General features: G+C 28.3%; 1 protein-coding gene across 1 annotated transcript in view; it reads left to right on the top strand.

Moving 5' to 3' along the window:
* Positions 1-16864, top strand: part of LOC100215100 (inhibitor of growth protein 3) — a 49840-nt gene that overhangs the window by 23154 nt on the left and 9822 nt on the right. The window contains exons 4-8 of the mRNA XM_065818458.1: positions 3738-3834; positions 4635-4703; positions 5017-5193; positions 5311-5427; positions 14534-14720. Coding sequence (XP_065674530.1) covers positions 3738-3834; positions 4635-4703; positions 5017-5193; positions 5311-5427; positions 14534-14720 — 647 coding nt within the window. The remainder of the gene's footprint in view (positions 1-3737; positions 3835-4634; positions 4704-5016; positions 5194-5310; positions 5428-14533; positions 14721-16864) is intronic.

Raw genomic sequence — 16864 nt, 5'->3', positions numbered from 1 at the left:
AATAGAATTTGTAAATGTAAATAATTGCTAAAAAAAGGTGAAACAAGTGCTCCTGAATTTAATATTTAATAAGTATTAACATAAACACTTATTAAGTATGCCTAATATCTATATTTCTTTGGCTTCCTCAGCTTTCACTTCAAATTCACTTCTCAAAATAAATAAAATTAATGTATGTAAATGATTGTTTAAAATAGACATTCCTGAATTGACTAGTTATGTTATAAATATCTACAAAAAAAACAACAAGCAACAACAACAAACAACTGTCTTCACAGGTGTTTAAATGATAATTTAACTATATATATATTTAAATGAATTATTTGAATAACTTTGAAACATTGAAATAATTGTTTATTGTTGTTGTTTTTTTGTTGTTATTTCCAACATAATTATGCTTATAGATTTGCACATAATATTGTAATTTTGTAAAAATTATTTGTAATTTTTAATAAAGTATTCACAATATCTTTTCCATAAACAATTTCAAATATTTTATAAAAGTAAATCTCAGGTGAATTTCTTTTCTATAGTTTTTTTTATATTAATTGTAGATATATTTACTTTAAAATAGCTAAAAACGGTTTTTTTAAGTTTACCCCTAAATCTTGTTTTCAAAATAATCTTAATTGACTTTTACAGATTTATTGTTTGTCTATTTCCACAAGTCCACTGTGCATATGCATGTCTCTAACTACTTACCTATGTACCTAAGTGTTATCAGGAGGAAAAAAATTGGGAAATAGCTTTTGCTTCAATTTATTAATTTTCTTTTTGTATTCCATTGTTTTGTTTTCCTTTTTATGCTTTTTTTGTGTTTTAATTTTGATTAAATTGACCAAACTGTTTGACTTAATCTATAATGGCAACTAGATCATTATAGTTTTTGTCAAATAATGTTAATTGGTTTAGTAATATTGCAGATTGTAAGCTCACTGTTGCATAACAGGTATAAATTGCAATATAATTGCAGGTAAAGCGCAAGCAGCTTGTATCTGATGGAATAAATTAGTTATTGCTGAACCTTTTTGAACTCTGAGAAAAATTGCTGATTCTGAGAAGTTTATTACCTACCACTTCATAAATTAGTTATTGCTGAGCTTTTTTGAACTTGAATAAAGTGATTAATTTGAAATAATAAGTAGGCCCCTTAGTCATCAGAAGTTATATCAATTATATTTTTTAATTTTAATTGATTAAAAAATAATTATAAAGTTTAATTTTCAAACAAAAAATCAAAATTTTAAAAGTTTTTATAAACATGTTTAATTTATTAAATAATTTGAAAATTAAAAGTTTTTGTAAGCTAAACAAGTGTTTCCAAATTATCTTAAAAAATTATAAATTATCCTTGGAACAAACAACTAGCATGCTAAAATTAACAAAAATGTAATAATAACAGATTCATATAACATACTGTAATACACTATAATAATAAACATGGTAGTGGTCTACTAGTAAAATACTTGGTTTACAATTAAGAAGTTCAAGGTCTACCTTACATCTCTGCAACCCTACCACATTCAACCTGTTTTTCTGCACAGCTGCCTTGTTTAACAAGGTTCAGAATTAACCATGGAGAAGGAGTTGCAAATATTAATTTAACATAATCTTGATTCTTGACGTTAATTTTATTATAATTGTGAAAAGCGAATAGTAAGTTAATGTGTTACCATAACATAATATGTTACCATAACATAAACCAATTAAAAATATTTTATGTCGTTGTAAAAATTTAGACTTTTTTTAAATTACTTATTTGATTAGAGAGGCTTTCTACTGAAAACTAACTTTTGGGAGATTCCATGTTAATTCATCCAAGCCGTGACACCTCTCGACATCGTCAGGCCATGACACCATGTTCTCAGATTTATGTTGATCAAATATAAGGCATTTATTTTTAATTAATTTGTTTTTTGTGAACTTAGTTATTGCTATTTATACTAACTTTTCTGCAGTTGTTTTTCAAAAGGTAAAAAAAGTCAAAATTGATTTTTTTACAAAATAAGCTAATTTAGATGCCTGCAATCATTATTGAATAAATATTTTTGAAAAATTATGAAAAAGTTTATAAAAATTTATAAAAAAACGTTTTACAAGGAGTTTCTTCTAACAATTATTTTTTTAATAAGCATTTTAAGGTTTTTTCGAAAAATGGTTGCAGTGATATATGATATAAAATGTTTTTAAATATTAAGGTCTTATTTTTATTATTATTTGTAGTGTTTTGTGAACTTAATTTTGGTTTACAATTAATTTTGTCCTGTACAAAGATAGGTACACTATATTTGAATATTTCAAAAAAAAAAAAAATTATTTTTATTAGTTTCAAATTTTAGTATTTTGCATGTGTTTATTGTCATTTTAGCTTTAATGTTATTAAAGCTACAAAATATGTTTATTTTCTTTACTTATTTATTTTCTTATTGCATTTTACTGTTTGTATCCTGTTACATATTTAGAGCATGCTTTCCTTCATCTTCTCATTTTTTCCAAAAAATATTGGTATTGTACAAATTTGTGAGAACTTTAGGTGTTTTGGTTTTTTCTTAGTTTTAGATTTTATTGCAATAATGATATAATGGCTACTTAATGCAGTACATAATGGCTAAATTTAAATTACTTAATACAATACATAATGGCTTTTAATGCAATTTAATTTAGAATTAGTATCAATGACTGATACTTGTTCTTAATTCAATAATCATTCTATTCATTCAAAATCTAAATTCACATCATTCTAAATTCAATAATCATTCACAAAACAAAGGATTTTTAAGTTTTAAAAAAAACACTATGACAATGATGAATCTAGTAGGTGATAAATTTATTCTACGATAGTGTAATATTATGATTGAAGGTTTTTTTTTGAGCTGAAAGGAATGTAAGTTATTGTAATTAAAAAAGCAGACAAAGGTAGCAGTTTAATTGTGATGGACTCAACATATTACAGCGATAAGCTTGTCAATCAAAATCATTTATCTTTGTCAAAAACGAACTTAATCTCTCATAGACTAGTTTTCAAAAATCTTTTAAAAATGATTAGTAAACATAAATGCTTAACACAAAATGAAATAGGCTACATTACAATTTGAATGAAAATCAAGCAATTTTTATGTAATTCTTAAAATTCACAAATGTAAAGAAATTATCAAAAAAGTCCAAGAATCTAACTACTAATCTAACCTACTTATTGAAATGCAACCACCGATCTAAAAGGCAACCACCAAACGATCTAAAAGGTTCACCTATTATTGCAGGAATTGGCTCACCTACATCACATTTGAGCCAATTTCCGGACTTAATTCTATCTCCTATTGTACAGAAAACAAAAAACTTATATAAAAAATGATTGGGATTTTTTAAGAAAATTTCCAAGAAAAGTGGATTTAGATAATATTATACTAACATGTGACATTGTCAACCTTTAGATCACAATTCCACACGACCTTGAATTAGAAGCATTAAAATTCTGGGTTTAAAAACATAAAAACCTAATACCTGAGCGAGTTACAACCAATTTCATTATAGAATTAGCATCCTTTATTTTTAAAAACAATAATTTCCTCTTTAATAACCAATTATTTCACCAAATTACAGACACAGCCATGTGCTTAGATTTTGCACCAGACTATGCATGTTTTTCTATAGGATTTTTAGAAGAAATTATACTTTTTCTCTCTTTTTAAAGTTCATTATGTTCAAACATCTTTGCTTAATATTTTTTTTTATCTCAGGTTGATAGACACTTGAGAAAGCTTGATCAAGAACTTGGTAGATTTAAAATGGAACTGGAGGCTGACTGTTCTGGAATTACAGAAATTCTTGAAAAGAGTATATTTTTATTATTTTTATTTAATTCTTTTTATTATTTTTATTTTAACAAATTTAATTTGTTTATTTAATTAGATTAACAATCTATTTGTTTTTCGATAGTTTGCATGTTTTTATTCTTTATCTTTATTTCTTTGTAACTAAGTAGCTTAACTTTTTTTTCTTTCCTTTGTTCCTTTTTAATAGTTTATAAAATTATTTTTTTCCAAGTTTTAAAATGGATTGTAAAAATTTTATTAATTAAAAAATCAAATCAACTGAAAATCCTTGAATCTGATCTTGATCTGATCATGAATTATAATTAAGTTATAAGACCAGTCATGGTCAGGAAGGTGTGCGATGACATGTCATTATATGACCACATAAATAATATTTTGTTTTAATGATTTGATCACAGCTTTTAACATTTCAAAAATGTGTTGAATAAAAGAGATTTTGGATTCTGTTTTTTTTTAAATTCAATTCTAATATTATAAGTTAGAATTAAATATCATCAATACACTCAAAATGATCTCGTTAATACACTCAAAACGATTTTGTTCCGTTTTATTTAGCAAGTTTTTGTTCTATTTCTAAAAAATTTATTCCATTCTTCTAACAATAATTTGTTTCACCTTAACTGTAATTCTTTATTTGGTTTTACTAACGTTTTTTTGTTTCACTTTTTTGGCAGTTTTTTATTTCATGCTTCTAGCAGTTTTTGTTTACACAATTATATGATGTTGGTCTTTTTTCTTTATACTTTAATTTTTCTATATATATTTTTGTTTCTATATTTAAAAGTTTTTATTTATTTTTAGGATCAACAACTAATAATGAAGACAATTCTCTTGACTTACTGTATAACATTGATTCTAAAAGCAACCAAAGTGAGTTCGTTTTTTTATGTTTAAAAAAATATGGCAATATTCAAAATTAAGAAATATGAAAAAAAAATAACTTTAAATATCAATAAAAAGTCTTAAATTTGGCTTCAGACAATTGCTTTTAACAATTTTAAGTTTAACAATTTGTTTTTTTAAATAATATTATCAGCAGCAACAATAACAAAAAAAGTTATATGCTGATTGGGACAAGGTTATCTGATTATTTAAATGTAGAAATTTCTGATTTCAAAGATTTTAAAAATATATGTTAAATAATTTATATTATTTAATGTTCCACAAGTATATATGTATTAAGGAAGAAAATTCGGTGACATTGAACGACTTTCAACAGCTGCAATAGTAAATGGTTTTTCAAATGAGAAGTCAACAATTTACAATTCTTTGTCTACAACCAAGTCTTCTTTTCCACCAACAACATTTTCTACTCCAATAACAACCACTTCTTTGGTGACTTCCAAGTTAAATGGAATTGGTAAGTTTTAATAATATACTAATATTTTAGTTCATAAAATATATTATTTAAAAATTACAATACACCATTTTACATTTTTTCTTTTTAATATTTGTTTTCTTATAATTTTTATTATAGGTTCCAACACTTTACTCCAAAGTAATAAAATGACAGATTCTCTAAAAGAGCAAGGTAGAGGTGCACAAGCTAGTTTAAAAGCAATGACAGCTGCACAGAAAAAAGCTGAACAACTTGGTTTGTTATTTGTTTTTTGTTTTTTTTGAAGAATTTTTTTTTTAAACCATTATATAGAATAAAGCATATTAAAGTAAAATAGTGGATGTAATAGATATGACTATTGTTACCTATTATATCATACTTATTTGCGTTTTAAAAAAAATCTTGTTGTTTACTAACCATCTTGTTTATCACACGTTCTGCAGCCATTAGGTGTTGGTATTTGTTGCCATGTCAGCAAAGTTTGGCACAAATTACTTCAACAGATTTATGCAGAGACAAAGTTCAGAAAATTATCAAAAAAGTAAACTGCAGGCAGAATTTTTAAACTCTGATAATGTTTTTACATGCACGCAAATATTTGACAATATGATTTATTAGCTTGAAATCGATATAATTTATCAGTTAAAATTGCATGTTGCTAATGCAGTTAAAACAAAAGGTAAAAATACTAAATTATGTCTTCATCATTTCAACTACCCAAATCTATGCCAATACTAACAGCACCAGTAATTACACTGTTTCAGTCAAATCTATGCCAATACTACCAGCACCAGTAATTACACTGTTTTAGTCACAGCCTTCTGAATCTACACCAACATCTAACATCAGCATTCTTTAATACATAAACCTCACAAAACCTTCAATAACAACAACAACAACAAACCAAGTCCATATTAAAATGTGCTGTAAAGTTTTAAACAAAGTTTTAACAAATAAAATAGTATAGAAATATATAATAAAGTATAGAATCAGCCCCAAAGTCAACTCCAATATTAACTCGCTTGCAGCCAACTTTTAACATTAAAGTAACTCCAGCTATTCAATAAGAAATTGGAAATTGAAAAACAATTGTAATCAGACTAATTGCCTGCAGCAACTGTGCAACATATGTTTCGCATCTAACATACACATATACATACGCAAAAAAAAAAGTGTAGATCTACTAATGTTTGATAGGGGGGTGTCTCAATAAACCTAGAGTACTTGAGAGGTTGAAAGATTCTGACAGTGCAAAGTAAGCTAAAAAACAACAAAAACTTTAATGCAAACAAATCAAGCAAAATCAATAACAGCAGCAGCAAATCATGTCAATGCATTGTGGTCTGAAAAACTTGATTTTTGGCCAAAATTAAAAAAAAAAATCTGTAATTTTTGTAAGTATTATTATTTTTAAACGCAACATTATCCTGGCTATTCAAAAATATATAGTTTTCATATTTTTTCTTGAAAGAAAAGTTAATAACTGTATCCAAGAGCAAATAAAAATTGAATAATTTCTTGTAATAATACAAGATTTTTTCATTTGTGTATAAATTTAAAACTATATGCATATATATATATATATATATATATATATATATATATATATATATATAATATATATATATATATATATATATATATATATATATATATATATATGTATGTATATATACACATATACATATATATATATATATATATATATATATATATATATATATATATATATATATATATATATATATATATATGTATGTATGTATATATACACATATACATATATATATATATATATATATATATATATATATATATATATATATATATATATATATATATATATATATATATATATATATATATATATATATATATATATATATATACAGGGCTGTCTCTAGAGTTGATGGTGTCCAGGGCAAACATAGTTGTAGTACCCCCTCCCTTTAGTAATAGTCATGTATATAAACTTTTTTTGCTGCCACCAATTCTCTAATACTTACACCACCTACCAATCTACTTAAAAGATAAATACATGATGTAGGGGAGAGTGGGGAGAAATGGACACCCCTGCTATTTTTAAAACTAGTGGATTATATTGTTTTGGACCATAATAAAAAAACTTCAGTAGCATGAGATGTTTTTAAAAAACCATTTCCTTTTCCTTAATTCTTATGCACGTTTTTTATTTGCATATGGAAATTTTTCAGTCACAAAACAAGTATTTTCTTAACCAATTTGCACATCTATATTTCATTGGATCTACATCAGAATTCAAGGTAAGTTTGTATTATTGTAAAACCAACATTTCCTTATAATAATTTATAACTTTTGCCTTACAAATTCAATAAATAATAATTTGATAGTGTTTTAACCAATTCAGGTACCAGTGGGGAGAAATAGTCCGCAAGAGGTCCGTTTCTCCCCATTCATTTGATTCATGATTGGCAGTAGATTTCTCTTGGGATGATATGCTTATAATTAGCATTTTCAATCTATATAGATGTATGTCTTATCTTTACTGTAATAAATCTGTTAATTGTTAATGCTGGTTCTATTTTAAGTAGATCTAGCTTTAGGTCTAATCTAGATTTTTAAAAGTCAAAACATAGTTAATGACAAATATATATATTTTTTTCCAGGTAATAATGCCTCGAGTTTACATAAGGAAAACTGACAAAGGTGAAGTGCCAGAGTCAGTTATGATAGATGCTGTAACTGCTGTTAAGAAAGGGCATGACAGTTCGACAAGCGGCAAAAGAATTTAACATTGCCTGATCAACACTGATTAACAACATTAAAATGGCAAAAAGTAAACGAACTAGCCTGTGTCCCAACTATCAGCACAGCCTGATATTTACTGCAGAGCAAGAAAATTGTTTAGCAACATACCTGGCCAGGTGCTCAAATATGTTTCATGGCCTAACAACAAAAAATGTTCCTACTCTTGCCCTTGAAATGGCTACAGTAAAAAACATAAAATGCCCTGCATCATGGATCACCAATTCAATAACCAGAAGAGAGTGGCTTTTTGGATTTATAAGATGCCATCCAGAACTTTCACTCAGACAGCCAGAAGCCACATCACTGGCATGGGCTACAGCGTTCAATAAATTCAATGTCAACACATTTTTCAAAGTTCTTTTTTCTTATGTATGATTTTTACTTTTTTTATAGACTATATTTTGAAATAAATGATTACTCAATTGAGAAATATAATAAACATCCCTGAGTTGTTGTTATTTATGCTTTTATGTAACTTTTATTAAAAAAGTAAAAATGATGGACTATTTCTCCCCACTCTCCCCTATGTAGTTAGGTTTTAATTAACTTAATTAATAATTTGCTGAAACTACATTCAGTGCTGGCCACTATCATTGAAATTGTCAGCAATATGTGTAGTGCTTTCCACAGATTAGCAAAAAGGTCTTTTCTGTTGGTGTTTTTAGTATATTCAGTGCTTCTAATGGTAATAGTGTTTTCTTGGCCACCATTTGTCAAAAGCAGTAGCTATCAAACTGACATGTTTAATTTTCTTTGTATAGTTCTTCCCCATTTATATCTGAAATGTTTTTCACAGTCAGGTGTTCTTGTAACATTTTATAATCCTCTTTAAGTTTGTCCTTTGGTGGTAGTTTTTTCAGATCAAATAGAATTCCCACGTTGACTTGTATTTAGAGAACTTGTTCATTCTGTCTTCTAAAAACAATTCAGTTGTGTCAATTAGGGGCAAGAAAACACAATTTTTGAATGACTCTTTTGTGCAGCAATATAGACTTCACCAAATGATTTAGCCCCGTCTGATATAATTACATTCAAACTGTGGTAACCACAGGGTGTAAATGAGGCTTGTGGATATTTTGCTGAAATTCCAGTTTGAACATCTTTTCAAATTGCAACCTTATTAGACCCGTTGTCATGGCCTTGACCTCTACAGTTGTTTAGGTCTAGCCTACAATACTTTATTTCTTCAATTAGAAGGTTAGAATGAGCTTTACCAGTCGACTCATCACACACTGCATATCTGATAAAACTATTTTGGACAATGGCTATTGCTTTATTTTCTTTATGAACATAGCGAACGGTTAGAGAAGTTTGGTCTTTTCAACTAAGGTCTGGAGTGCAATCCATAATAACTAAAAAATGCTTTTAACACTTTATCTCGTTCACAATAGCTTCTTTTACATGCGAAGCTAAGAGGCTAATGACCTCATTTTAAATATTAACTTAACTTATATTAAACTTTACTTAGCATTTGTGAGCGTCATTCTCCATCTTTTTGCTGTAAATGTGCCATCAAAGTTGAATCAAAATTGACCAAGTAGTTGGATTAGACCAAGGAAGTTCTTATTATTTTTGGTGTACAGCTTTGATGAGCTTCCACGGAATGCAATATTATGTCCACCTAATACAAAATCATTGACACTATTTTTTTAAGAATGCTTTTCCACTGTTCTGTTTTATTGTTAATTTGTTGGATAAGACCTTGATGAACAGCTTATTCAATTTTTATCTTGATTGTTATTTCAATCCACTTGTCATAACACCTGAAATGAGATGGAGATGTCTTTATACTTGCTTCGTGAACTTTTTCCAGTTGTCGAAACGTTCTTTTTTCCCAAAATATGAATTTGTAGTTGGGTCAAACAGATGAGAAGGAGAGTATATAAGCCATCTCCTCTTACTTGTTCGTCATTTCTTGCTACCTCGTATTGGAATTCATTTGAGAAATAGCGTTTTTTGGTTTTAGGATAATTTTTATTGCTCTTCAAGAAAAGTATTGGATTCACTTTGATGATGCAGTCTCTCTCTTACATCCAGCCGTTCGGCCAAGTGGACGGTTCATTAAATAAGAATCTGCAAGTGTCACTTCTGTGCGAAAAATCTTTTGTAATTGTAAAACTATCATCTGTTTTAACTATTATAGGCTTTAAGTTACATTCAGGTTCTTTGTTTTTTTTTTTATGCTTTTTGAGATTTTTGGCTACAAATGTCCAAGTTGATGTATTTCTAGCAAAACTAGTTGAAGATGTTGAACTATACAACAGACAGTTACTCGCATTATCTTCCTCTTTGTTAGATTGAGACAGAGTGGAGGTCTCACAAGATGATTTTAAGGATTTTTTATCACACAAAATGTTTGATTCACAAGGTTGTAAAGAACTTGGAGAATGAAAAGAATGTGTTAGTTTTGGCACTTTACTTAGAACAGCTTCATGGGCTGCTTCAGAGTCCTTGGCAAACTTTTTTTCTCTGAGAACCTTATAGGTTTTTTAACATTTTTTATAAAAAAATATTCAAATTAACAGTGTAAAACTTTGTTTTCGTTTCTGGAAACATAAACTCTTCATAATGTCAGTTGTCCTGTCGGTTTATTTATTTTATTATCAGCCCAAAACAAACATGAGTTCAGCATTAATAATCAAAATTATTTTAAAAAAGTAATTAAAATAAACAACGCAAAAAAAACTTTATTTTAACGTAAATAAAAGAAATTGTTAAAAAAACTTATCAAAACAAACTTTAGTTTAGTGTAAATAAAAGAAATCGTAAAAAAATACACTGATTGAAATTTAAAAAAAAACAATTTTTAAATGGACTAAAAAAGTAAATAAATATATAATATATTTAAAGAAATTTTTAAAAAAGCAACATTTTTGGAATGGACTAAAAAGTAAAAAAGAAACTTTTTCTCGGGACCTAAGGTCTTTGCATATGTACACAACCTGAAATATCCATTAAAGTCAATGACTAAAAATGTTGGGCATCCAAGGTTTTAAATAGTAAAGATATTTTATGAAGTTCTGAAGACGGCTAAAAAAAAAGTTCAGCACGGCGCCCCATAGGCCGCGGCGCCTGGGGCAGCTTCCCCCCCCCCCCTCCTACTCCTTCCTTGGGATGACCCTGTATATATATATATATATATATATATATATATATATATATATATATATATATATATATAAATATATATATATATGCATATATATATATATGCATATATATATATATATATATATATATATATATATATATATATATATATATATATATATATATTAGGGTGCATCAAACACCCCAAGGTTTTTAAATATCCTTGTACCCATTTAAAAAAGTTTACTTTTGGGCCAAAATGGTATAATATAAAATATTTCTTACTTATATTAACATTTAGGCGGTCCTCCAGTCATTTGAAAAATTCATATTTACCTATCATAGACTTTAAACTGTTATTAATTTTTTCAACAGTTTTTCATGTTCAAGTTTGAAATAATGTTAATTTAGTTTAATAATACTATATCTTTGATTATTATATCCTTGCTGTCTGCATTTGACTGAATTAAATATTTTTGGACTTCCTTATGAGAGAAAAATCTGGAATTTTTTCCTGTTATTTTGAATATATCAGTTTGTAAGCAACTATCTTGTTTAATTGTATAATAAAAATTTTACATATTTACTAATTTTTATCATTTTTCATAGCATGAGTGATAATAGGGAAATTTAGTAGCATTAAATAACTTCTCATTATTATTTACCAACTTACTTTTAATGGCTAGTGGTACTTGTGGTGGTTTTTTTACCTTCAAATATCACTACTTACCTTAACTGTAACTTACCTATTTTTTCAGTAGTATGACCTGTAATGGTATCTCCTTCCAATTCACAATCCAAAGGTACAAGGAAATCCCTTGCAATATTTGGTTTATGTGAAGCTATTTCGCCTGAAGATGCAGTGATCACTGGTGCCTGCCTTCCAACCAGACGTAAAGTACTCGTTGCATGATATACCACACAAATGTTTCAAATAAAATCACTAACGTAAACCGTTTTCAATGGGAAGCAGCAAGACTAGTATTGAACCAACTAGTGGTATTTTATGGCAAAGCAAATATTCCAATGATTTCAGAACTCAAAGCTTGTGAACACATCATACAACTGCTAAAGGAAAATGCTAAACCTAGGGCGATACCAAAGGAACACAGGTCAAATACATCAGTTGTAAGCAGGATAAATGCTATGTGAAAGGAGAAATACTATATCTTCAGCATTCGCAATAAGCTTTTCTACATCAGCTAGCCAGAGTGGAAAAAATTCACTATGTGAAAGATTCAACGTAAAGTGCGAAAGCAATTGGCACAGAGAAGAGCTGTTAAAGAGAAACAGAGAGCAACTCAAAGCCTATTAGATATTAGCGATGAAGGTGAATGTGACATGAATTTTGAGACTCCGAAGACAAGTAAAAGATGCCATCACTGTTCCTCACACACTAGGACATCTGCATTTATTCCTCATGATATATTGAAACATCCCAGACTTGTTGCTTTAGCAATCACTTGAATATGCCTGCAGCTCAACAAGCAACATTTACAGCAGCTTTGATTGAAGAGTCACAGGGCAACAGTTCTAATGTGTCTACTTCTTATGCTACTGCAGACAGATCCCAGAGAAAAATTGTTCAGCAATTGGCAGAAGACTATTTAGAACAATGGGTTGCACCAGACTTGGCAACTCTTCATTGGGACTCAAAATTGATGATTTCTTTAACTGATAAGAACGCGTCTTAAGAATGGCTTTGTGTAGTGGTTGGAAATGCAGAAAATTTGAAGCTACTTGGCATTCCAATATATCCATGTGGCAAAGAAAGCTCAGGCAACAAAATAGCTAATCTAACACTTGAACTGTTAAGTTCCTGACGTTGTACAGAGTCAATTGTCAACATGACATTTGACACAACCACTTCAAGCACAGGCCACATTTCTGCAGCATGTGTGACAATCCAACAAAGACTTGGTAAAGCCTTGCTATGGTCTGGCTGTCGTCATCTTATTAGGGAAGTTTTCACATAAGTTTGAAGATCTAAAAATTGAGACTTCCAGATCGACTGATGTAGTTCTTTTTTCAAAATTCTGAAAGAACTTTAGTCTTATAGGCAAAAAGTTTAAGAAATCATCTCTAACACGCTTTGACTCAATGAAGTCTTACAGTCAAGAATCCAAAACATTTCTTTTGTCATGCAGCTCTGAAGTTCTGAGGGCTACTCAAGCTAGGTTTAAACTGAGACATGATGATTACAAGGAGTTTCTTTTTCTATGCACACTATTCTTAGACACAGAGGATACAGAAGACAGTGTTATCACCTTTAACAGACCGGGTACATTACACATGGCAAGATGGATGGCCAAACTAATCTATTCTATAAAAATATACCTGTTGCAACAGCCTATTAACAATCTTCCTCAAGGGAGTATTACAAGCGCCCACCAAGTCCAAAAAAAATATGATTTTGTTGTATTTGTGACATGTCTATAGCACTCTTTTGCAAACTTTTGCAATATGAAGCAGTAAATGCTAATATTACAAAGAGTGCCATACATGCATTTCAGCGCCATTTGCGGTATCTAACTGCAGAAATGGTGCTTCTGGCTCTATTTAGCCATTTTACACTATACGCTGAGAAACATCTGCTGGCCGACCGGTTGCTTGAAATTCAACCAGCCGCACTTGTTACATCCCCAAGAGAATGATATGGGACAGGTTTTGGAAAGCCCCAGTTCCCTTCTAAAGAAGATATCACATTACCAACTGAACTGGCAGATTTTGTTCTATTAGATTCATGGTTATGTCATCTCAACGACTTCATCACAAAATAAAATTTTTTTTGTCAATAAATAAGATTTGTAATAAAGTTGGCCACTGAAAACTAAAATGCAAATGAATCATTGTTTTAAAAATTTGCTAGAGCCTCATCTCATGAAATCTGGTTATTCTTTTGTAATGACTTGCAAAAGTAACAACTAATGATTAATTCATCCAAAAATAGTTTGAATGAAAAAAAATTCTTGGAAAAAAGCAAAGTTTTATTATTTAGCATATTTTTGATTTTTTTAAATTTATACACTCCTAACTCCAAAACATGAACCTTGAGGAACAAGAATTTTGCACAAATAAACAACACAGAGATACCAGAGATGTGGACCCATGCTACAAGTTTCTTCTCTAAATGTGTTTTAAATACAGTGTGTTCAGTCCTCAGAATTAGGAAAAATGAGGTCGGCAATTTTTTGCCGACTTAAAACATTTCTAGTTTAGCAGTTAGCTTGGCATTGCCGAATGCTAACCCTAATTCCGTTTTTGACTAATAGTATAAAAGATATTAGTCAAAAATGAAATTTTTTTCTTAAAGATTTAATTCAACACTAGTTTAAGATGTTATAAAATAATAAAAAAATTATTAAAATATACCAACTTTTTTTTAAATGTTTTTTATAAATTGTTTATTTCAAACACACTACATTATTTAGATTCTTAGTTATTTTAATAATATTATTTTTATATCTTAAATATTTATTTTCAGTTAACAGCCTATCATTAAGTGGGCTTATTGCTCCATCTAACAAAAACCCATCAAATAATACTTCATCTACTACTTCATCTTTATTTACTGATGTCTCTAATGGAAGTTCTAGTTTTTCACATAAAGCTACTCCAACATTACCTGCTTCTGCTATTAGTACCGCTCGGATACAGAAAAGTGGAAGAAGGTTTGTTGAAAACTTATTTACTTATTATCTTTTATTTAAGTGTTTATATTATTCTTAAGGCTTTTATTTTTTGAAATCAATATCTAAATCCTAACAAAAATTAGGGAAAGAAAAAAAAGGAGTGAGAAGATTTTTGTTGATTATGCAAAAATTAATTGGCCTAATCAATACATAAAGCCCAAACCTTAACCTATATTTTATGTATACACTAAAGCTCTTATCTATTCTTATTTTAGTACGATGTCATCATACTAAAATATGTCCATTATCAGTTATATACAACTTTAGCAACTGTTATATGTATATATATATATATATATATATATATATATATATATATATATATATATATATATATATATATATATATATGTACATATAACAGTTGCTAAAGTTGTATATAACTGATAATGGACATATTTTAGTATATATATATATATATATATATATATATATATATATATATATATATATATATATATATATATATATATATATATATATATATATATATATATATATATATATATATATTATATTATTTGAATGACATTAACTTTTTTTAAAGTTATTATTTTATCTAACTTTTTTTTATATTTATTTTAGCATTATTAAATAATTTAAAAAACATAAAGGTGTTTTGATAAATTTCATAAGAATAATAAAAATGCTTAAGTGGGCAAAACTACATAAATTAAAGACCATCAATGACTATAAATGTGAGAAGATTCAAGAGAAGATTGTTTGTCTGAAAAAAAATTGTTGAATGTATGATAAAATAGTTTGTATTATTAACTGTAAAACATCGTGGATGTAGTGTTAAGGTGTGGGCTGTTCGGAATTAGGAGTGGTCAGAATGCTACAGGTGACATTGTAAAAACAGAGGGTGACTGTAAAAACAGACAATATTAACAAAATTAGTTTATTTGGACACTTAAAAAGTCATGATATACCTTTGGAGAGTTGAGTTAATGGGAAGCCATTTGTTTTTTTTAGAAGAAAATGACTTAAAGCTTTAATCTAAAACGTATTCTTCAAAACATTGTATAAGTTATTTGACTGAGCTTGAGAATGATCAAATATTGACTAGAATGATTTAGCCCCCCAATCACAAGATCTCTCTCCTCAGATTTTTATGGGATGATTTAAAAGTATGTGAAAAACTAATGCCTAATGATGCATAAGATGTGGAAAAAACTTAATAGTTAGTCAGGTAGATTTTATTTTCTGTTTTTCTCCCAATAGTAAGTAAAAGTTTTATATCTTATATCGAAAAGAATGACTATTTAAATAATTATGGATGGTAATGTATATATATAAAAATATCATCTTCGATTTCATTCTAGTTAATGTTCATATTTTTTCAAACAAATCTGCTCGCAATTTTATCCAACAGTTTTAAATTGGATGAATTGCCTGGTCATGGGATAAGAATATTATTTGCATTTTCTTGGAGCCATTGTGCGTGAAATTAGCAAACAATTTGGTATAAAACCAGTATAGTGTCATCCATAAAGTAAGTCACACTAAATCTAACTTTTTAATAGATGTAGGAAATCATTTGTACTCTTGCACAGAGATTTTATTCGATAAAAAACCCTATATCACTCTAAAAATCTCTGCGCAAGAGAGCCAATGATATCCTACTTCTATTTTAAAGTTAAATTTACCATGATGTACTTAGCTTGGCATACTTTATGGATGACTCCTTAGATACATTGTCTTTATTTTCAAAATTAACAGTCTCACCTAATTATAACAGGTGTGAACCAGCACAAGTACTGACAGTGACCCCAAATTATAATTGCTGGAAATTGCTTAACAGATAATGCAATGTATCAGACATTGAAGACTTTGTGTGCTGCAAACTGTTTAAATTGTGCTTTATTGTGCTTTAAATTGAGATGTTCACAAATACTTTTTTGAGAAAGAGGTAAAAAAATGGTGAAAAAAAAGGGGGGGGGGGATTGATGGTAAAGATTAAAAGGGGTGGCTTTAATGCAGCATGGTACAATCAAAGATTAAAGTCCTTGGCAAGGTATTTTTGAGCAGTTCAGGTATAATTTCATTTCAAAATACATTTCCAGCACATGTATTTTGCATTGACAGCTAGTTAATTATAATAGTTAAAGAGATTTTAGGAA

The sequence above is a fragment of the Hydra vulgaris genome, chromosome 14 (genome assembly GCF_038396675.1).
Source record: "Hydra vulgaris chromosome 14, alternate assembly HydraT2T_AEP".
Lineage (NCBI taxonomy): Eukaryota > Metazoa > Cnidaria > Hydrozoa > Anthoathecata > Hydridae > Hydra > Hydra vulgaris.
The sequence above is the reverse complement of the archived record's forward strand: the minus strand, read 5'-3'. Positions and strand labels throughout refer to the sequence as shown.